The sequence below is a fragment of the Dreissena polymorpha genome, chromosome 6 (assembly GCF_020536995.1).
Source record: "Dreissena polymorpha isolate Duluth1 chromosome 6, UMN_Dpol_1.0, whole genome shotgun sequence".
In the NCBI taxonomy this organism is placed as follows: Eukaryota; Metazoa; Mollusca; class Bivalvia; order Myida; family Dreissenidae; genus Dreissena; species Dreissena polymorpha.
Window position 1 is genome coordinate 67,713,429 of NC_068360.1, and position 22,701 is coordinate 67,736,129.

Sequence of the window (22,701 nt, forward strand, 5' to 3'; positions counted from 1 at the left end):
ATAGTATTAATAGTCATCATTAATAAGATATAACTTTAAAAGAACTAAAGAAATTACATGTAGGGCGTGTCTTTTCTTTTTCTCTGTTATCGCAGTATCCGCATTTCCAGGGTGCTGTTACACATTGTCAAAACAGTGTAGTGGTAAACAGTTAGGACCATTGCAATGTCTGATGTGACAGTTATATATCTTTCTATTTGTATATTTAATTATACATCCGTGAATTGACTGTTGGACGGGTTTTATTGGAATGCATTAATTAGATGATTTGTACTTATAAATTTGTTTCTGGAGCAAACTGCTTCCACATTTTCCATATTGTTATATAAAAGTTCAAATATGTTGTCACACTGATGTAGATGTGAAAGACACTTTCATCCCAAGTCACCCACAACATCCTGACTTATTTGCCCTTTAAAACAGCTGACAAAGCAATGTGGGGGTATAAGTTGTGTTTGTGACATATCTCTTGTTTCTTCACCTATGCATATCGTCGCTGTCGTTCTCAAACGTCGTAGCTTCAAAATTTTCAAAATATTTTTTTCGTCTTTTCCGAATATATGAAGTCTTGCGCGTGTTTTGTGCTATATCTGGTAGCTCTACGCCAATCAGAGCCCCTGAAAAACCACTTGACGTTACGAAATGTTGTAGAATGATTGTTGGCTTTTTTCCCGGCGAAAAGTCGTAGCGACGCCATTTCACCTATAGGTACGTCGTTTCGTTTGGACAAATTTGACAAAAACGTTTTTATAATTTTTTTTATTTGCAACTACGAGGTTTCCTATTGAAAAAATGAGACGGTTTTTTCTCTCTCCTGAAAAGTTAGCATTTTGTAGCTTCGAGGTTTAAGAACGACAGCGACGATATGTACTTTAACAAATACATACACCCGTACTTATTTGTTAGAGTTTTTTTTTCTTCATTAAGGGAATCTTTTATTTTCCTACACAGAAATTAGCATTTTGCAGTCTGTAGAGGTTCATAAATGTTGACACTCTGCAGAGATTGGATGTTCCATTACAAAAGCCTGCATTGTAACTAAAAATGACATAAAAGTGCAAAGTGTCTTCCCTGATTACGCAAGTGCATTAAGCCATGCCTCTCAGATCAAGGCTCATTATAGGCAAATTCTTTTCACTGCTAGAATTGCAAACTATTCAAGGTTATAATAATTGGACTATACAATGTCAATCCTTTCATGTTGACTGGTTGTTCTGTATCTTATATTTCCTGTCATTTTGACTGGTTGTGCTATATCTTCTATTTTTCTGTCATTTTGACTGGTTGTGCTATATCTTTTATGTCCTGTCATGTTGACTGGTTGTGCTATACCTTGTTTTTCCTGTCATGATGACTGGTTGTGCTATACCTTGTATGTCCTGTCATGTTGACTGGTTGTGCTATATCTTCTATTTTTCTGTCATTTTGACTGGTTTTGCTATACCTTGTATGCCCTGTCATTTTGACTGGTTGTGCTATATCTTGTATGTCCTTTCATGTTGACTGGTTGTGCTATATCTTGTATGTCATGTCATGTTGACTGGTTGTGCTATATCGTGTATGTCCTGTCATGTTGACTGGTTGTGCTATACCTTGTATGTCCGTCATGTTGACTGGTTGTGCTATACCTTGTATGTCCTGTCATGTTGACTGGTTGTGTTATATCTTGTATGTCCTGTTATGTTGACTGGTTGTGCTATACCTTGTATGTCCTTTCATGTTGACTGGCTGTGCTATATTTTGTATGTCCTGTCTTGTTGACTGGTTGTGCTATACCTGGTATTTCCTTCCAAGTTGACTGGTTGTACTATACCTTGTATGTCCTGTCTTGTCAACTGGTTGTGCTATATCTTGTATGTCATGTTGACTGGTTGTGCTATAGCTTTGTATATCCTGTCATGTTGACTGGTTGTGCTATACCTTGTATGTCCTGTCATTTTGACTGGTTGTGCTATATCTTGTATGTCCTGTCTTGTTGATTGATTGTGCTATATCTTGTATGTCCTGTCATGTTGACTGGTTGTGCTATATCTTGTATGTCTTGTCTTGTTGACTGGTTGTGCTATATCGTGTATGTATTGTCATGTTTACAGGTTGTGTTATACCTTGTTTGTCCTGTCATTTTGACTGGTTGTGCTATATCTTGTATGTTCTGTCTTGTTGACTGGTTTTGCTATATCTTGTATGTCCTGTCATGTTGACTGGTTGTGTTATATCTTGTATGTCACATCATTTTGACTGGTTGTACTATACCTTGTATGTCCTGTCATGTTGACTGGTTGTATTATACCTTGTATGTCCTGTCTTGTTGACTGGTTGTGCTATACCTTGTATATCCTGTCATGTTGACTGGTAGTGCTATATCTTGTATGTCCTGTCATGTTGACTGGGTGTGCTATATCTTGTATGTTCTGTCTTGTTGACTGGTTGTGCTATACCTTGTATTTCCTGTCATTTTGACTGGTTGTTCTATATCTTGTATGTCCTGTCATGTTGACTGGTTGTGCTATATCTTGTATGTCCTGTCTTGTTCACTGGTTGTGCTATACCTTGTATGTCCTGTCATGTTGACTGGTTGTGCTATATCTTGTATGTTATGTCTTGTTGACTGGTTGTGCTATATCTTGTATGTCCTGTCTTGTTGACTGGTTGTGCTATATCTTGTATTTCCTATCATGTTGACTGGTTGTGCTATACCATGTTTGTCCTGTTATGTTGACTGGTTGTGTTATATCTTGTATGTCCTGTCATGTTGACTGGTTGTGCTATATCTTGTATGTCCTTTCATGTTGACTGGTTATGCTATATCTTGTATGTCCTTTCTTGTTGACTGGTTGTGCTATACCATGTATGTCCTGTCATGTTAACTGGTTGTGTTGTGTATGTCAGACGAGGAGCAGGTGTACAGTGTTTCCCTGTGGCTAGTCACTGACCTCCAGACTTCAGAGGGACGCAGTCTCGCATACTCGGCTTTCAAGAGGCTGGTAGGTACACAATGCCTAGTTGTTATTATTTGAACAGCTTATATTCAAACTCACAAACTCAAAAGAGTCCAGCTCTCTGACAAAGTGGGCTTTGTTCTTGAAAACTGGGCTCAGTGCATGTGTGTAACATTTCATGAAAGTGAAAAGTGTCATCCACAGGTTAACCTCAGATGACACCCTACACACATCGATTTAGCCCAGTATTTCCAGAACAAATCTTAAATAACTTAAAGGACTTGAAGTACATTTTCTTGACTCTTTACTTTGTCTTCTACAGCTAATATGACAACTATATACATAAAATAACAATTTGTGTTTCCATTCAACTATAGTTTATTGAAAAATTGTTTGCATTGTTATTGCAGAACATCCGTTCATATTCAAATCAACATTATTAAGTTGCATAATTGTTTATTATTTACATTTAATAAAAAAAACAGGCTAGGCTCGTTTTGTGTCCAATTTCAGAAGCACTCCAATGACATGCGACTGGGCCTGATCTTCAACAGTGGAGCTCCATCTGCAGGCAGAGTGGACCTCAACAAGGCTGTGTACGTGGCAGTGAACACACTCTCCAACACACTGGCCAAGAACTTTGTCACCAAGCTGGTGAAAGAGGAGAACTTTGAGGAGCTGCAGAGTGGGGCCAAGACGCTCAAGGACTTGGAAGTGAATGTAAGCATGACCTTTCATAGAGACGCTCAAGGACTTGGAAGTTAATGATGTAAGCATGACCTTTCATAGAGACGCTCAAGGACTTGGAAGTGAATGTAAGCATGACCTTTCATAGAGACGCTCAAGGACTTGGAAGTGAATGTAAGCATGACCATTCATAGAGACGCTCAAGGACTTGGAAGTGAATGTAAGCATGACTATTCATAGAGACGCTCAAGGACTTGGAAGTGAATGTAAGCATAACCTTTCATACAGATGCTCAAGGACTTGAAAGTGAATGTAAGCATGACCTTTCATAGAGACGCTCAAGGACTTGGAAGTGATGTAAGCATGACCTTTCATAGAGACACTCAAGGACTTGGAAGTGATGTAAGCATGACCTTTAACAGAGACGCTCAAGGACCTGGAAGTGAATGTAAGCATGACCTTTCATAGAGACGCTCAAGGACTTGGAAGTGAATGTAAGCATGACCTTTCATAGAGACGCTCAAGGACTTGGAAGTGATGTAAGCATTACCTTTCATAGAGACACTCAAGGACTTGGAAGTGATGTAAGCATGACTTTACATAGAGACCCTCAAGGACTTGGAAGTGAATGTAAGCATGACCATTCATAGAGACCCTAAAGGACTTGGAAGTGAATGTAAGCATGACCTTTCATAGAGACGCTCAAGGAGTTAAAAGTGAATGTAAGCATGACCTTTCAAAGAAAGCCTCAAGGACTTGGAAGTGAATGTAAGCATGACCTTTCATAGAGACGCTCAAGGACTTGGAAGTGATGTAAGCATTACCTTTCATAGAGACGCTCAAGGACTTGGAAGTGAATGTAAGCATGACCTTTCATGGAGACGCTCAAGGACTTGGAAGTGAATGTAAGCATAACCTTTCATAGAGACGCTCAAGGACTTGAAAGTGAATGTAAGCATGACCTTTCATAGAGACCCTCAAGGACTTGGAATTGAATGTAAGCATGACCTTTCATAGAGACGCTCAAGGACTTGGAATTGAATGTAAGCATGACCATTCATAGAGACCACCAAGGACTTGGAAGTGAATGTAAGCATGACCTTTCATAGAGACGCTCAAGGACTTGGAAGTGAATGTAAGCATGACCTTTCATAGAGACCCTCAAGGACTTGGAAGTGAATGTAAGCATGACCTTTCAAAGAGACGCTCAAGGACTTGGAAGTGAATGTAAGCATGACCTTTCATAGAGACACTCAAGGACTTGGAAGTGAATGTAAGCATGACCTTTCATAGAGACGCTCAAGGAGTTGGAAGTGAATGTAAGCATGACCTTTCATAGAGACGCTCAAGGACTTGGAAGTGAATGTAAGCATGACCTTACATAGAGACGCTCAAGGACATGGAAGTGAATGTAAGCATGACCTTTAACAGAGACGCTCAAGGACCTGGAAGTGAATGTAAGCAGGACCTTTCATGGAGACGCTCAAGGACTTGGAAGTGAATGTAAGCATGACCTTTCATAGAGACGTTCAAGGACTTGGAAGTGAATGTTAGCATGACCTTTCAAAGAGATGCTCAAGGACTTGGAAGTGAATGTAAGCATGACCTTTCATAGAGACACTCAAGGACTTGGAAGTGAATGTAAGCATGACCTTTCATAGAGACGCTCAAGGACTTGGACGTGAATGTAAGCATGACCTTTCATAGAGACGCTCAAGGACTTGGAAGTGAATGTAAGCATGACCTTTCAAAGAGATGCTCAAGGACTTGGAAGCCAATGTAAGCATGACCTTTCATAGAGACGCTCAAGGACTTGGAAGCCAATGTAAGCATGACCTATCATGGAGACTCTCAAGGACTTGGAAGTGAATGTAAGCATGACCTTTCAAGGACTTGGAAGTGAATGTAAGCATGACCTTTCATAGAGACGCTCAAGGACTTGGAAGTGAATGTAAGCATGACCTTTCATAGAGACGCTCCAGGACTTGGAAGTGAATGTAAGCAGGACCTTTCATGGAGACGCTCAAGGACTTGGAAGTGAATGTAAGCATGACCTTTCATAGAGACGTTCAAGGACTTGGAAGTGAATGTTAGCATGACCTTTCAAAGAGACGCTCATGGACTTGGAAGTGAATGTAAGCATGACCTTTCATAGAGACGCTCAAGGACTTGGAAGTGAATGTAAGCATGACCTTTCATAGAGACGCTCAAGGACTTGGACGTGAATGTAAGCATGACCTTTCATAGAGACCCTCAAGGACTTGGAAGTGAATGTAAGCATGACCTTTCAAAGAGATGCTCAAGGACTTGGAAGCCAATGTAAGCATGACCTTTCATAGAGACCCTCAAGGACTTGGAAGTGAATGTAAGCATGACCTTTCATAGAGACGCTCAAGGAGTTGGAAGTGAATGTAAGCATGACCTTTCATAGAGATGCTCAAGGACTTGGAAGCCAATGTAAGCATGACCTTTCATAGAGACCCTCAAGGACTTGGAAGTGAATGTAAGCATGACCTTTCATAGAGACGCTCAAGGACTTGGAAGTGAATGTAAGCATGACCTTTCAAAGAGACGCTCAAGGACTTGGAAGTGATGTAAGCATGACCTTTCATAGAGACCCTCAAGGACTTGGAAGTGAACGTAAGCATGACCTTTCATAGAGACGCTCAAGGACTTTGAAGTGAATGCAAGTATGACCTTTCAAAGAGACGCTTAAGTACTTGGAAGTGAATGTAAGCATGACCTTTCATAGAGACGCTCAAGGACTTTGAAGTGAATGCAAGCATGACCTTTCATGGAGAAATATGATGAGCCTCATTCTGAAAAAACTGGATTTAGTGCATGAATGTGAAGTGTCATCCCATGAATGTGAAGTGCCATCCCATGAATGTGAAGTGTCATCCCATGAATGTGAAGTGTCATACCATGAATGTGAAGTGTCATACCATGAATGTGAAGTGCCATCCCAGAGTAGCCTTTGACCCCACACATGAATGTGAAGTGCCATCCCAGAGTAGCCTTTGACCCCACACATGAATGTGAAGTGCCATCCCAGAGTAGCCTTTGACCCCACACAGGCTGATCAGGGATGACACTTTCAACTCTTATGAATTTTATATTTTAAAGGAGGTCTGTTCTTAATGAAAATCAAGTTTAGTTGGAAAGTGTTGTCCTTGATTGGCCTGTGCCAACTGCACAGGCTAATCAGGAATGACGCTTTATGAACACCCCATAAGACCAGTTTTTATAAACGAGGCTCAACTTCAGCATCCAGCACAAAAAATAATCTGTAATTGGCAACTTTTCTGTGCCCAGTTGACAAGATTGAACCATTCTTCATCTATTATTAATTAATAAAAGTCCTTTTCATCAAAATCACAAATACATATTTTTACACACACCCAGGGAATGGACATGACAGCCTTCTTGGCAGCGTATGAGAAGCAGACAGGAGACTTCCTGAGAGTCCAGCGCCTGTTCTCTGACCGTGTGCTGGAGTTCACTGGCAGCCAGCGAGGCATTGTGGCTAATGGACAGGTGAGACTCCAGTATTTGTTGTGTGGGTATGAGTGTGTTGATCAGTTTGGGATGATTATAATGATCCAGAAATGTAACAGAGACATGCCCCTGTGTTTTCATATCATAAATACGTTACCTGCTATCTAATAGCTTTCCAAGGGGGTTAGCTCATCTGGAAATTTTTCACATCCTGGTTTTTGCCTGGGTTGCATTGCACTATGTTTAACCAAGCCTAATTTCAGTATAGAGGTGGACGGTTTCCAGCTTGATTAAATTTCCAGATGAGTTAACCTCCTTGGAAAGGTAGTGGCTATAAGAAAGCAGGTAATTATTTAATAATTAAAATAAATTTTACTTTAAAAATTAGTTTATCTCTGTTTGCATCAGTAGTTTACTGGAAATGTTTTAAGTGAACAATTTCTTCAGGACACAACTCAACTTACATTTCTTCAGGAATGTCACAAAGATAAGCCTGAAATCCTCTGTAGCTTTTGTCCAAATGTTAATATAGCCCAATATACTTGAGATATAAATTAATATTGTGAGCTAGATTTCAAGATTTGGTAGTCAGTCTGGTGACGGTGTGTTAGATTCTACCCTGTTCCACAGGTGTATGGCCCACTCCGTGATGGTGAGGTGTTCATCACAGAGGATGTTGATCTGCTGGAGTTGTTCGTCAAACAGCAATCTGCCTCTCAACTGAAGACTGAACTGGTCGCCATGAACCACACTGGCAACAAGTAAGTTATATGTCAAACAGCAGTCTGTCTCTCTACTGAAGACTGAACTGGTCGCCATGAACGACTCTGGCAACAAGTAAGTTATATGTCAAACAGCAGTCTGCCTCTCAACTGAAGACTGAACTGGTCGCCATGAACCACACTGGCAACAAGTAAGTTATATGTCAAACAGCAGTCTGCCTCTCAACTGAAGACTGAACTGGTTGCCATGAACCACCCTGGCAATAAGTAAGTTATATGTCAAACAGCAGTCTGCCTCTACACTGAAGACTGAACTGGTCGCCATGAACCACACTGGCAACAAGTAAGTTATATGTCAAACAGCAGTCTGCCTCTACACTGAAGACTGAACTGGTCGCCATGAACCACACTGGCAACAAGTAAGTTATATGTCAAACAGCAGTCTGCCTCTACACTGAAGACTGAACTGGTCGCCATGAACCACACTGGCAACAAGTAAGTTATATGTCAGACAGCAGTCTGCCTCTACACTGAAGACTGAACTGGTCGCCATGAACCACACTGGCAACAAGTAAGTTATATGTCGAACAGCAGTCTGCCTCTACACTGAAGACTGAACTGGTCGCCATGAACCACACTGGCAACAAGTAAGTTATATGTCAAACAGCAGTCTGCCTCTACACTGAAGACTGAACTGGTCGCCATGAACCACACTGGCAACAAGTAAGTTATATGTCAAACAGCAGTCTGCCTCTCAACTGAAGACTGAACTGGTTGCCATGAACCACACTGGCAACAAGTAAGTTATATGTCAAACAGCAGTCTGCCTCTCAACTGAAGACTGAACTGGTCGCCATGAACCACACTGGCAACAAGTAAGTTATATGTCAAACAGCAGTCTGCCTCTACACTGAAGACTGAACTGGTCGCCATGAACGACACTGGCAACAAGTAAGTTATATGTCGAACAGCAGTCTGCCTCTACACTGAAGACTGAACTGGTCGCCATGAACCACACTGGCAACAAGTAAGTTATATGTCAAACAGCAGTCTGCCTCTACACTGAAGACTGAACTGGTCGCCATGAACCACACTGGCAACAAGTAAGTTATATGTCAAACAGCAGTCTGCCTCTCAACTGAAGACTGAACTGGTTGCCATGAACCACACTGGCAACAAGTAAGTTATATGTCAAACAGCAGTCTGCCTCTCAACTGAAGACTGAACTGGTCGCCATGAACCACACTGGCAACAAGTAAGTTATATGTCAAACAGCAGTCTGCCTCTCAACTGAAGACTGAACTGGTCGCCATGAACGACACTGGCAACAAGTAAGTTATATGTCAAACAGCAGTCTGCCTCTACACTGAAGACTGAACTGGTCGCCATGAACCACACTGGCAACAAGTAAGTTATATGTCAAACAGCAGTTTGCCTCTCAACTGAAGACTGAACTGGTTGCCATGAACCACACTGGCAACAAGTAAGTTATATGTCAAACAGCAGTCTGCCTCTCAACTGAAGACTGAACTGGTCGCCATGAAACACAGTGGCAACAAGTAAGTTATATGTCAAACAGCAGTCTGCCTCTCAACTGAAGACTGAACTGGTCGCCATATACCACACTGGCAACAAGTAAGTTATATGTCAAACAGCAGTCTGCCTATCAACTGAAGTCTGAACTGGTCACCATGAACCACACTGGCAACAAGTAAGTTATATGTCAAACAGCAGTCTGTCTCTCAACTGAAGACTGAACTGGTTGCCATGAACCACACTGGCAACAAGTAAGTTATATGTCAAACAGCAGTCCGCCTCTCAACTGAAGACTGAACTGGTTGCCATGAACCACCCTGGCAACAAGTAAGTTATATGTCAAACAGCAGTCTGCCTCTACACTGAAGACTGAACTGGTCGCCATGAACCACACTGGCAACAAGTAAGTTATATGTCAAACAGCAGTCTGTCTCTCAACTGAAGACTGAACTGGTCACCATGAACCACACTGGCAACAAGTAAGTTATATGTCAAACAGCAGTCTGTCTCTCAACTGAAGACTGAACTGGTCACCATGAACCACACTGGCAACAAGTAAGTTATATGTCAAACAGCAGTCTGTCTCTCAACTGAAGACTGAACTGGTTGCCATGAACCACCCTGGCAACAAGTAAGTTATATGTCAAACAGCAGTCTGTCTCTAAACTGAAGACTGAACTGGTCACCATGAACCACACTGGCAACAAGTAAGTTATATGTCAAACAGCAGTCTGCCTCTACACTGAAGACTGAACTGGTCGCCATGAACCACACTGGCAACAAGTAAGTTATATGTCGTACAGCAGTCTGCCTCTCAACTGAAGACTGAACTGGTCGCCATGAACCACACTGGCAACAAGTAAGTTATATGTCGTACAGCAGTCTGCCTCTCAACTGAAGACTGAACTGGTCGCCATGAACCACTCTGGCAACAAGTAAGTTATGTGTAAAACAGCAGTCTGCCTCTACACTGAAGACTGAACTGGCCGCCATGAACCACACTGGCAACAAGTAAGTTATATGTCAAACAGCTGTCTGCCTCTCAACTGAAGACTGAACTGGTCGCCATGAACCACACTGGCAGCAAGTGAGTTGTTAAGACTGGCTCATCCAATATTTTATCCATATAGAACATGTTATATTACACAAGATAAGGCAATAACCTGTTTGTTTGTTGTTGTTTTTCTCCTGTGGAAAATCCATATGTTTGTATGATATAAGTAATTATGTATTATTCTCCTAGAATTACTTTTTAGCTTTATTATTTGTAAACAAACTGTGTTGAGGGTAAAAGATCCTCATCTTTGTAAAATTGTTCACAATTGTGTGTCTGTCTCAAACAGTTTTAGGAAAGCTGTTATAAACACGGTCACTGATCAATACATTGAAGTGGCATTTTAATTCAGTCAGCAGGGAAAACTCTTTTTTGAACATTCCATGTGCATTGGCTGTCATGTGCTAAATTTTGACTCCAGCTGTCATTGTATAAGATGTAGGTAACATGTGTGTTCTTGGCAACTGTTGTCCATGTTTAGGTTTCATGTACAAGCCACGTGCTTCATGTTGCTTGTGTCCAAATTTTGTAAGACAGTTTTAAGATAATTCCACCAAGAACTACCAAACCAATTAATGGACTGTTTTGTTTTGTTGTATCATGTAAATAAAAGAAGAACTGATCATAAAATAACATGTTATTTCACACTAGTATTCAGACAGCATAGCACTTTTAGCTTTATTTTGGCATCCCAATACTTTTACGGATTGGTCAATTTACATGTTAAAATATTGAAACTTTGTTGAATTTATTTTTAATGGATTACTAATTTATTATTAAAACATGCTTTGGGTATAATTAAAACATATAGTTTATATGTGAAATAACTTTTGCTGCCTCAGGTTTACATGTAAATCTGTGCGAACAATAGAGTCGATTCCATTCAAATAACATGTTATTTATATCCTATACACTGTGGATTTCATTGATCCATTATTTCCATTACAGAGGCAGTGACCTTGTGATGAAGGTGGCAGGCCTACTGGCTACCATGGAAACATCAAAGACAAGGAAGAAGGTTAAGTTTGGTGGTGACCAGCACAGGTAAATATCAACAGCATTGAACTGCAGTTGAACTTGTTGACTGGAGATGTATTTGAAATTAACACATATTGAGTCTGCTATTATATATAAGGATGAACTTATTGTTTTCAGCTACATGAGTCTTGAAGTTATTACCCCTGATATGAAGTTAAGTAGGTTATGCTGGAATGACCATGGAAGTCTGTCTGTCTGCCCGTCCGTCCGTCCGGTCCTTACTAGTGCCCAGTTGACAATCTTCAGTAATTAATAACTATTTGAGCATAAATATTACTAAACAATAAAAACATTGATTAAATATTAAGCGTTTTAGTCTTATAAACAACTTGGTGTGAAAGGTAGCTGCAATAAGCTTTATTGATCATTTTGAGCACATTTGATCTGGTCAAAAGCAATGTCTGTGTCATTTAATTCAAACTACAAACAAGTGTTTCAAGCCCACATGTTTTCTTCCCCTCTTGCCCCTCAGTGTTGTGAAGATCCCTGCAGACCCCAGTCGCCCGTCGTTCCAGATTGAGGCTATAGTGGACCCTGTGTCTACAGCGGCCCAGAAGATGGCCCCTATCCTGCTGGTTCTGCAGGAGCTGTACAACCTGGACGTGCGTATCTACATGAACTGCAAGGAGAAACTCTCTGAGATGCCTCTCAAGAGGTGAGGGCGGTGGAAAACATGGTTTAATGCATGTCTCACTGCTTATGAGACAATCATACGGTCCTCAGTTAAAAACATGGTTTAATGCGTGTCTCACTGCTTAGGAGACAATCATACGGTCCTCACTTAGTTAAAAACATGGTTTAATGCATGTCTCACTGCTTAGGAGACAATCATACGGTCCTCACTTAGTTAAAAACATGGTTTAATGCATGTCTCACTGCTTAGGAGACAATCATACGATCCTCACTTAGTTAAAAACATGGTTTAATGCATGTCTCACTGCTTAGGAGACAATCATACGGTCCTCACTTAGTTAAAAACATGGTTTAATGCATGTCTCACTGCTTAGGAGACAATCATACGATCCTCACTTAGTTAAAAACATGGTTTAATGCATGTCTCACTGCTTAAGCGACAATCATACGAATCTCACTTAGTTAAAAACATGGTTTAATGCATGTCTCACTGCTTAGGAGACAATCATATGATCCTCACTCAGTTATAAACATGGTTTAATGCATGTCTCACTGCTTAGGAGACAATCATACGGTCCTCACTTAGTTAAAAACATGGTTTAATGCATGTCTCACTGCTTAGGAGACAATCATACGGTCCTCACTTAGTTAAAAACATGGTTTAATGCATGTCTCACTGCTTAGGAGACAATCATACGGTCCTCACTTAGTTAAAAACATGGTTTAATGCATGTCTCACTGCTTAGGAGACAATCATACGATCCTCACTTAGTTAAAAACATGGTTTAATGCATGTCTCACTGCTTAAGCGACAATCATACGAATCTCACTTAGTTAAAAACATGGTTTAATGCATGTCTCACTGCTTAGGAGACAATCATATGATCCTCACTCAGTTAAAAACATGGTTTAATGCATGTCTCACTGCTTAGGAGACAATCATACGATCCTCACTTAGTTAAAAACATGGTTTAATGCATGTCTCACTGCTTAGGAGACAATGATACGATCCTCACTCAGTTAAAAACATGGTTTAATGCATGTCTAACTGCTTAGGAGACAATCATACGATCCTCACTTAGTTAAAAACATGGTTTAATGCATGTCTCACTGCTTAAGCGACAATCATACGAATCTCACTTAGTTAAAAACATGGTTTAATGCATGTCTCACTGCTTAGGAGACAATCATACGATCCTCACTTAGTTAAAAACATGGTTTAATGCATGTCTCACTGCTTAAGCGACAATCATACGAATCTCACTTAGTTAAAAACATGGTTTAATGCATGTCTCACTGCTTAGGAGACAATCATACGATCCTCACTCAGTTAAAAACATGGTTTAATGCATGTCTCACTGCTTAGGAGACAATCATACGGTCCTCACTTAGTTAAAAACATGGTTTAATGCATGTCTCACTGCTTAGGAGACAATCATACGGTCCTCACTTAGTTAAAAACATGGTTTAATGCGTGTCTCACTGCTTAGGAGACAATCATACGGTCCTCACTAAGTTAAAAACATGGTTTAATGCGTGTCTCACTGCTTAGGAGACAATCATACGGTCCTCACTCAGTTAAAAACATGGTTTAATGCATGTCTCACTGCTTAGGAGACAATCATACGGTCATCACTTAGTTAAAACATGGTTTAATGCATGTCTCACTGCTTAGGAGACAATCATACAGTCCTCACTCAGTTAAAAACATGGTTTAATGCATGTCTAACTGCTTAGGAGACAATCATATGGTCCTCACTTAGTTAAAAACAGGGCTTAATGCATGAGCATGTTGGTTAGCCTGTAGGGACTGCACAGGCTGCTGTGGGATGACACTTTTTGCACACGCATTTAGGCCGGTTTTCTCAGAGTTTCATATACATGTATAAATGTCTCATAAGCAGTTTTTAGCTTACAAAAAGTCAAAGTTTTTTTGTTTATCCCAGTGTTTTTTTTTGTAATTTTCATGAAATCAATTAAGTTATGCATATTAATTTCTTGCTCATTATGTGGAACAGTAGAACAAAACTTTTAAGTTTCAATTTTGCTTATGGCTGCCAAATTAACTTTAGACAACAACAAAATAAACTGTAAGCAACATGCTTGTCAATGCCTTGACAAGCGTTTGAGCATTCCTATTTGTTAACAATGAACTTTAAGTTCAAAGTTTAATCATTAAATATTAACAGATAATTTGCTTCAAAAGTCTATTGCTGTAAGCTAAACTGGCCTTACACATTTTGAGCAACTCAGCCCTGGAAGATGCTGTCTCATAGTTAACAACAGCAGGTTCAATCAACCATGTATCATGACATAGATGTATACATTTTTGTCTGTTTTTTTTTTTAAGTCAGATTAAACAATGTGTATGCAATTGGGTAACTATGTTTAGGAGGGTATGTATTAAAGGTCAGTTCCCTCTTTCTCTTATCGCCCAGGTACTACCGCTATGTATTAGAGGCCGAGCCCAGGTTTACCAGTGACGGACGACTAATGCCAGGGCCACGGGCGCGGTTCACAGACCTGCCTGACAAGTCAATCCTGACCCTGGGGATGGACGCCCCTGAAGGGTGGCTGGTGGAGGCAGTTAGGGCCCAGTATGACCTTGACAACATACTGCTGGAAGAGGTCAAAGAGGGGGTGTCAGCTGACTTTGATCTGGAGTACCTCCTGCTGGAAGGTAGGCAATACACAGAGTGATATGAGGTACCTCCTGCTGTAAGGTAGGCAATACACATAACGATATGAGGTACTTTCTGCTGGAAGGTAGGCAATACACAGAACGATATGAGGTACCTCCTGCTGGAAGGTAGGCAATACACAGAACAGTATGAGGTACCTCCTGCTGGAAGGTAGGCAATACACAGAACGATATGAGGTACCTCCTGCTGAAAGGTAGGCAATACACAGAACGATATGAGGTACCTCCTGCTGGAAGGTAGGCAATACACACAACGGTATGAGGTACCTCCTGCTGGAAGGTAGGCAATACACAGAACAATATGAGGTACCTCCTGCTGGAAGGTAGGCAATACACAGAACAGTATGAGGTACCTCCTGCTGGAAGGTAGGCAATACACAGAACGATATGAGGTACCTCCTGCTGGAAGGTAGGCAATACACAGAACAGTATGAGGTACCTCCTGCTGGAAGGTAGGCAATACACAACAGTATGAGGTACCTCCTGCTGGAAGGTAGGCAATACACAGAACGATATGAGGTACCTCCTGCTGGAAGGTAGGCAATACACAAAACAATATGAGGTAACTCCTGCTGGAAGGTAGGCAATACACAGAACAGTATGAGGTACCTCCTGCTGGAAGGTAGGCAATACACAGAACGATATGAGGTACCTCCTGCTGGAAGGTAGGCAATACACAGAACAATATGAGGTACCTCCTGCTGGAAGGTAGGTAATACACACAACGGTATGAGGTACCTCCTGCTGGAAGGTAGGCAATACACACAACGGTATGAGGTACCTCCTGCTGGAAGGTAGGCAATACACACAACGGTATGAGGTACCTCCTGCTGGAAGGTAGGCAATACACAGAACGATATGAGGTACCTCCTGCTGGAAGGTAGGAAATACACAGAAAGATATGAGGTATCTCCTGCTGGAAGGTAGGCAATACACAGAACAGTATGAGGTACCTCCTGCTGGAAGGTAGGCAATACACAGAACGATATGAGGTACCTCCTGCTGGAAGGTAGGCAATACACAGAACGATATGAGGTACCTCCTGCTGGAAGGTGGGCAATACACAGAATGATATGAGGTACCTCCTGCTGGAAGGAAGGCAAAACAGAACGTTATGAGGTACCTCTTGCTGGAAGGTAAGCTATACACAGAACGATATGAGGTACCTCCTCCTGGAAGGTAGGCAATGCACAGAACCATATGAGGTACCTCCTGATGTAAGGTAGGCAATACACAGAATGATATGAGGTATCTCCTGCTGGAAGGTAGGCAATGCACAGAACCATATGAGGTACCTCCTGCTGTAAGGTAGGCAATACACACAACGGTATGCGGTACCTCCTGCTGGAAGGTAGGCAATACACAGAACGATATTAGGTACCTCCTGCTGGAAGGTAGGCAATACACAGAACGATATGAGGTACCTCCTGCTGGAAGGTAGGCAATACACAGAACAATATGAGGTACCTCCTGCTGGAAGGTAGGTAATACACACAACGGTATGAGGTACCTCCTGCTGGAAGGTAGGCAATACACACAACGGTATGAGGTACCTCCTGCTGGAAGGTAGGCAATACACACAACGGTATGAGGTACCTCCTGCTGGAAGGTAGGCAATATACAGAACGATATGAGGTACCTCCTGCTGGAAGGTAGGCAATACACAGACCGATATGAGGTACCTCCTGCTGGAAGGTAGGCAATACACAGAACGATATGAGGTACCTCCTGCTGGAAGGTAGGCAATACACAGAACGATATGAGCCTAGTTCTGGGGTACACTTGGCTTGATGTATGAGCCTTAACGGTCATCTCACTGTAGCCTAATGCATGACGCCCTGTTTCTCTCAGAGCGAGACTCATATGTTTGTGCGTTTCCCAAGGTTGTTTTGTTAGTTGATTATGCTTTGTTGAACATTATCTTAAGCACGCTTCACTTTGTTTATATCTGTATGGTAACACAGCACTAAAATATTTGAGTCTCCCTCCGTGAATGGGTGGTTAAATGCATGTGCGTAAAGTGGCGTCCCAGATTAATGAGGGACAAAACGTTACTGATTTATGGGGTTTTTGTGTAAAAGAAGTATCCTTTGTTTGAAAACCATGTCTATGCTGTCCTGAATTAGCTTGTGTGGACTGCACAGGTTAATCTGGGGCAAAACATTAAGCACATGCATTAAGTCCTGTTTTCCCAGATTGCGACTCATTTGTGTTTTTCCTGCAGGTCACTGTTATGACGCCAACTCAGGACAGCCTCCAAGAGGGCTACAAATTGTACTGAAGACCAACAGCTCTGACGTTGTACAGGACACCATTGTCATGGCCAACCTGGTAAGCAGACACTTGGATCAGTCTTACTTGTAGTTATGGGAATACATGTAGAAGTTGAGGTCTTACTTGTAGTAATGGGAATACATGTAGAAGTTGAGGTCTTACTTGTAGTAATGGGAATACATATAGGAGTTGAGGTCTTACTTGTAAAAATGGGAATACCTGTAGTAGTTAAGGTCTTACTTGTAGTAATGGGAATACATGTAGTATTGAGGTCTTACTTGTAGTAATGGGAATACCTGTAGTAGTTGAGGTCTTACTTGTAGTAATGGGAATACATGTGGAAGTTGAGGTCTTACATGTTATAATGGGAATACATGTAGAAGTTGAGGTCTTACTTGTAGTAATGGAAATACATGTAGGAGTTGAGCTCTTACTTGTAGTAATGGGACTACATGTAGAAGTTTAGGTCTTACTTGTAGTAATGGGAATGCATGTAGAAGTTGAGGTCTTACTTGTAGTAATAGGAATACATGTAGAAGTTGAGGTCTTACTTGTAGTAATGGGAATACATGACTTGTAGTAGTTGAGGTCTTACTTCTAGTAATGGAAATACATGTAGTAGTTGAGGTCTTACTTGTAGTAATGGGAATACATGTAGAAGTTAAGGTCTTACTTGTTGTAATGGGAATACATGTAGAAGTTGAGGTCTTACTTGTAGTAATGGGAATACATGTAGTACTTGAGGTCTTGCTTGTAGCAATGGGAATGCATATAGTAGTTGAGGTCTTGCTTGTAGCAATGGGAATACATGTAGTAGTTGAGGCATTTTTTAACAAAATGTGCAGGCACGCTTCAATATGAGTCCTACCAGTTATTTGTGAACAAGTTGTTGCTTCATGGGGCAATGTTCCTGCTGGTCTTGATTCGAATGGAAGTAACTTTCTACAGGAAATTGTGTTGACAAATGGAAAGCTAAGAAACTGAATCTGGAGAATTAAATAGGAAATAAGGTGTACACATTTATGTTGAAGTTTGCGTTCCTAAGGGAGTTTTATAGCCTATTAATGTACTAATCCGTTTTGTATTGAACTGATATGCTTTCTATGACACACTGTCTGTTTGTTTCAGGGTTATTTCCAACTAAAGGCAAACCCAGGTGCCTGGAATCTGCAGCTGAGAGATGGTAGATCCACAGAACTGTATGACATATCCAGGTAAGATAATAGCAGGCTGGCATTTCTTCTGCTTTCTAAATAAAACTGCATGTCTCTATGAGATATTCTGAGGTGATGCACTTTTTAAGGTCTCCACTGTCGAAGGGTAAACTAAGCTGTTATATGTTTGACGTTGTAGCCATGACTACACAGACACGCCAGAGGGGTCCAGGAACATTATCGTGGCCATGAAGGACCTGAAGACCAGAACGGTGCGTGTCAAAGTGGCCAAGAGGGCTGGCAAGGAGGAGGAGAAACTACTTGACGACTCTAAGGAGGAGGAGTCTGGGCTCTGGGGAACCATCTCCAAGTGAGTGTGGTGTATCCTCAAAGTGAGTGTGGTGGATCCTCAGCGTGAGTGTGGTGTATCCTCAAAGACAGTTAGGTGTAAACTCAGTGAGTGTGGTGTATCCTCAAAGTGAGTTACATGTAGGTGGAAACTCAAAGTGATTGTGGTATATCTCAAAGTAAGTCGGATTTATCCTCAGTGATTTGGTGTGTTCTAAAAGTGAGTTTGGTATATCCTCAAAGTGAGTGGGATGTATCCTCAAAGTGAGTGGGTTGCATCCTCAAAGAGAGTATTGCATATCCTCCAAGAAAGGTTCTTATCAAAGTTGCTTATTTTTTCAAATTCAAAAATAAACTAAAATAATTTTAGATCCATGGTAAATACTAACAATGAATTGTTATAATTGACTATTTAGTTTTAGAAAACGACATATGTGGGAGTAATTATGTGACACATTTTCACAGATTTCTGAAGATATTATATTATACAAGTGTCTTTGCAAACAAATTGTGCTGTATTTTCAGCTCATTTTCTGGGTCAGACAAGGCAGCAGATGATAAAGATAAAACTCTCAACATTTTCTCAGTGGCCTCAGGACACTTGTATGAGAGACTGATGAGGTAGGTACAGCCACTGAGCCAGTGTTTAACCCTTTGCATGCTGGGTAATTTGTCGTCTGCTAAAATGTCGTCTGCTGAATTTCTCAAATAAGCATTTTCTTCGATTTTTTTTCAAAGAATACTATCAGAATAGCAAACAGTTTGGATCTTGATGAGACACCACGTTCTGTGGCGTCTCATCTGGATCCAAACTGTTTGTAAAGGCCTTCAAAATTCGCTTCCAGCACGTAAAGAGTTAAAGAATATTGACTAGATTACAATACATGACATTTCCTCAGAAAAACCTGTTCCAACAATAATTTGGTAAAGAGAATTATCACACGTAGTAGATTGAACTGTGGTGACTGTTTTGTTGCGACAAAGGTTAAAAAATAATTTGTAGCTTTATTATTTATTCACTTACATCCATAACAAATTATATTGTTAGTTTACATTGAAATTGATAGTATCGTTTAGTGACCCGAATTGACGCTGCCCTAATTCGACGCATTTTTTGTTTTGCCTCTGTTAGATAAATAAGCGACATCCGTTGACGTCATACAATAGCACATGGTACTCTACGCACAATTTTACTATAGTTAGTGTTTGATATGTGGAAAATAGCTGGTTGAAAGGTAAGATATGGTTGATTGGTTTGCAATTGATGGATTTTTATGTATTTTACTTAATGCAAAACTTTTGAACACTTTACACCCAATTGTCTTTGTTAATAAGACTGTGGGATAATGCATCGGTTTTGTCTGCAAAAGTTCACTATTTCATTCATAAGTCACGTAATTGCCATTTGACAAAACATCGTATAAATAGATTTATTTTCACTATGAATAAGGTGTACGCGTAAACTTTGATTTGAAGTCCGGATATGTTTTTGGTTATGCTGTAATACAATTTTAACTATATGTAGCAAGTGTTTATGTTGGTAATTGCATATTATGTTTGTTACTAATTTTCATTTAATTAATTATAAGTGCTGGTTCCACAAAAGAAGTACAGGTTATATTCACATATCTTCCATAAACACAGCTTACGACAGGGTTGCTGACACAGGCCCCTATTAAAACCACTGCCAGACAGTATGGCATCACACAATTAAAAATCTTATTTGATTTAATTAATTTCAGTTTCATATTACTTTTACAGCAATAACAAATTTAAGTACAACAACCATGAGCTAATATTTTATTCATTCAGTCTCCACAGGAGTGATATTTACATTGAAATCATGTAACCAATCAGATGCGTCGTTTTAGGGCACTCTCAACAGATATGGCCGCCGTTACATAGACTTGGGTCATTTCGGTTTTCAACTTATTTTTGTTGATAACACAATCAATTCATTTTAAAATGTTTAAATAAAAGGTACATGTGTAATGAAATAACAAAATTAATTACATAAATCCCTATATTGAGCAACAAAACTTCAACAAACTGCTTGTATGCGTCGATATTGGGCACTCGAGGATATATAATTTTGCTCTTCTTGCATTTCATTCAACTTGCTTGATATTTTACAGGTATTGCTATCATATAGGTAGATAAAATCAATGTATAACATTATTTCGTCAGACAAAGATAGTTGATTAAAGTTCATATTCTGCCTAGTTTTAAATATTTTACCATTATCAAATGCAAAACGTTTAATTTGCCAGTAAATTTCATGTATATTTATGAGAAGTTTTTAGAAGAGTAGCATTTCATGTTATGGTGTCTGTGGATTTTCAGGATTATGATGATGAGTGTTATCAAGAACACCAAGCAAAAAGTGAAATTCTGGTTCTTAAAGAACTATTTATCTCCGACTTTCAAGGTAAAGTCTATTTTCATATTTGACCATTATAAATACCATTATATCGACATTAAACTCAGTGTTTATGTTTTCTAACGTTATTTCCAATCTAGTAAACACATTAAGATTAAATATTGTAAACCTTTTTTTCAATTAAACATTTGGTTGCTATATTGGGATATTTGTTAGCCAAACAGGAAGTGTCAAACTGCCAACATATAGCCATAAATAAGTTAAACATGGTCAACGTATAGCCTTAAAGTAAAATATAGTAAACATATAGCAATAAAGTTAAACAAAGTCAACATATAGCCAAAAAGTTAAACATAGTCAGCATATAGCCATAAAGTTAAACATAGTCAGCATATAGCAATAAAGTTAAACATAGTCAGCATATAGCCATAAAGTTAAACATAGCCAACATATTGTCATAAAGTTAAACTTAATCAACAAATGGCAATAAAGTTAAACATAGCCAACATATTGTCATAAAGTTAAACATAGTCAACATATTGTCATTAAATTAAACATATAGCCATAAAGTCAAACAAAGTCAACATATAGCCATAAAGTTTAACATAGTCAACATATAGCAATAAAGTTAAACATAGCCAACATATTGTCATAAAATTAAACATAGCCAACATATAGCCATAAAGTTAAACATAGCTTACATATAGCCAATCATGTAAACATAGCCAACATATAGCCAAACATGAAAACATAGCACACATATAGCCATACATGTAAACATAGCCAACATATAGCCATACATGTAAACATAGCCAACATAAAGCCAAACATGTAAACATAGCCAACATATAGCCATACATGTAAACATAGCCAATAAATAGTTAGACAGTTCAATATAGCCAACTATTAGGATGCAGGTTTCATGTAGCCAATGAATATTCATACAGTTTAAAGTAGCCAATTATAAGCAAGAAAGTTGAAGTTAGCCAATGACCAGCCTTAAAGTTAAGCATGGCCAATGAAAGCCAGGAAATAGCAGGTTGTTAGTGACACTGTGTCTCAATGACTGGCAGCCATTTAATCATCCCATCAGGAATGAATCAAAACACTGTTATATTCTACTAAATGTATTGTAAGCCACTCTCTGCATGGCTACTAGCCAACAAAATCAGATCGCCCTTACTTTCTTGTTGTTGGCCTAAATTTAGGATAGTAAGAAATATAAATTATAAATCTACCCACCAAGACATTTTGTTCAAATAAAGTATGGATATCATATTGTTTGGACATTTTGGCATTACATGTCAGTGGGAAAATATGTGGTGTCAATCTAAATATTACCCCCACAAGTAGACTGGTCACAGTTATTTACAGTATGATCAATGCAATAGAACAAGACAGCAACACAGTCTAATCACTTGACCAACAGTTGCAAGCTTTTTTAACAAAATCAAATTAGAGCCTTAGAGGGCAATCATTTTGGAAATCATACTTGCCTGTTGCAACATTTAATTTACAAATATGAGTGGGTGAGTGTAATTGTACACCCCTGTATCGTGTTTAATATGGCCACATTCTGGGAAAACTGGGCTTAATTCATGTGTGTAAAGTAAGGTCTTAAATTAGCCTGTGTAATCAGCACAGGCTCATCAGGGATGTCACTTTTCACCTTAACTGGATTTTCAATTACAAGAGACTTCCTTTAAACAAAAAAATCCATGTTGTTCCCAATAAGCC

General features: G+C 39.7%; 2 protein-coding genes across 2 annotated transcripts in view; one reads left to right on the top strand and one right to left on the bottom strand.

The window, feature by feature from the left end:
• The window catches only part of LOC127833374 (60S ribosomal protein L8-like), a 368,912-nt gene that overhangs the window by 170,759 nt on the left and 175,452 nt on the right, over window positions 1-22,701 (bottom strand). The window lies entirely within an intron of this gene.
• Window positions 1-22,701, top strand: part of LOC127833361 (UDP-glucose:glycoprotein glucosyltransferase 1-like) — a 100,056-nt gene that overhangs the window by 69,403 nt on the left and 7,952 nt on the right. The window contains exons 19-30 of the mRNA XM_052358558.1: window positions 2,890-2,984; window positions 3,453-3,659; window positions 7,032-7,163; window positions 7,755-7,885; window positions 11,385-11,480; window positions 11,947-12,129; window positions 14,546-14,787; window positions 17,033-17,139; window positions 18,211-18,296; window positions 18,436-18,606; window positions 19,110-19,205; window positions 20,928-21,012. Of these exons, the coding sequence (XP_052214518.1) occupies window positions 2,890-2,984; window positions 3,453-3,659; window positions 7,032-7,163; window positions 7,755-7,885; window positions 11,385-11,480; window positions 11,947-12,129; window positions 14,546-14,787; window positions 17,033-17,139; window positions 18,211-18,296; window positions 18,436-18,606; window positions 19,110-19,205; window positions 20,928-21,012 (1,631 nt within the window). The remainder of the gene's footprint in view (window positions 1-2,889; window positions 2,985-3,452; window positions 3,660-7,031; window positions 7,164-7,754; window positions 7,886-11,384; window positions 11,481-11,946; window positions 12,130-14,545; window positions 14,788-17,032; window positions 17,140-18,210; window positions 18,297-18,435; window positions 18,607-19,109; window positions 19,206-20,927; window positions 21,013-22,701) is intronic.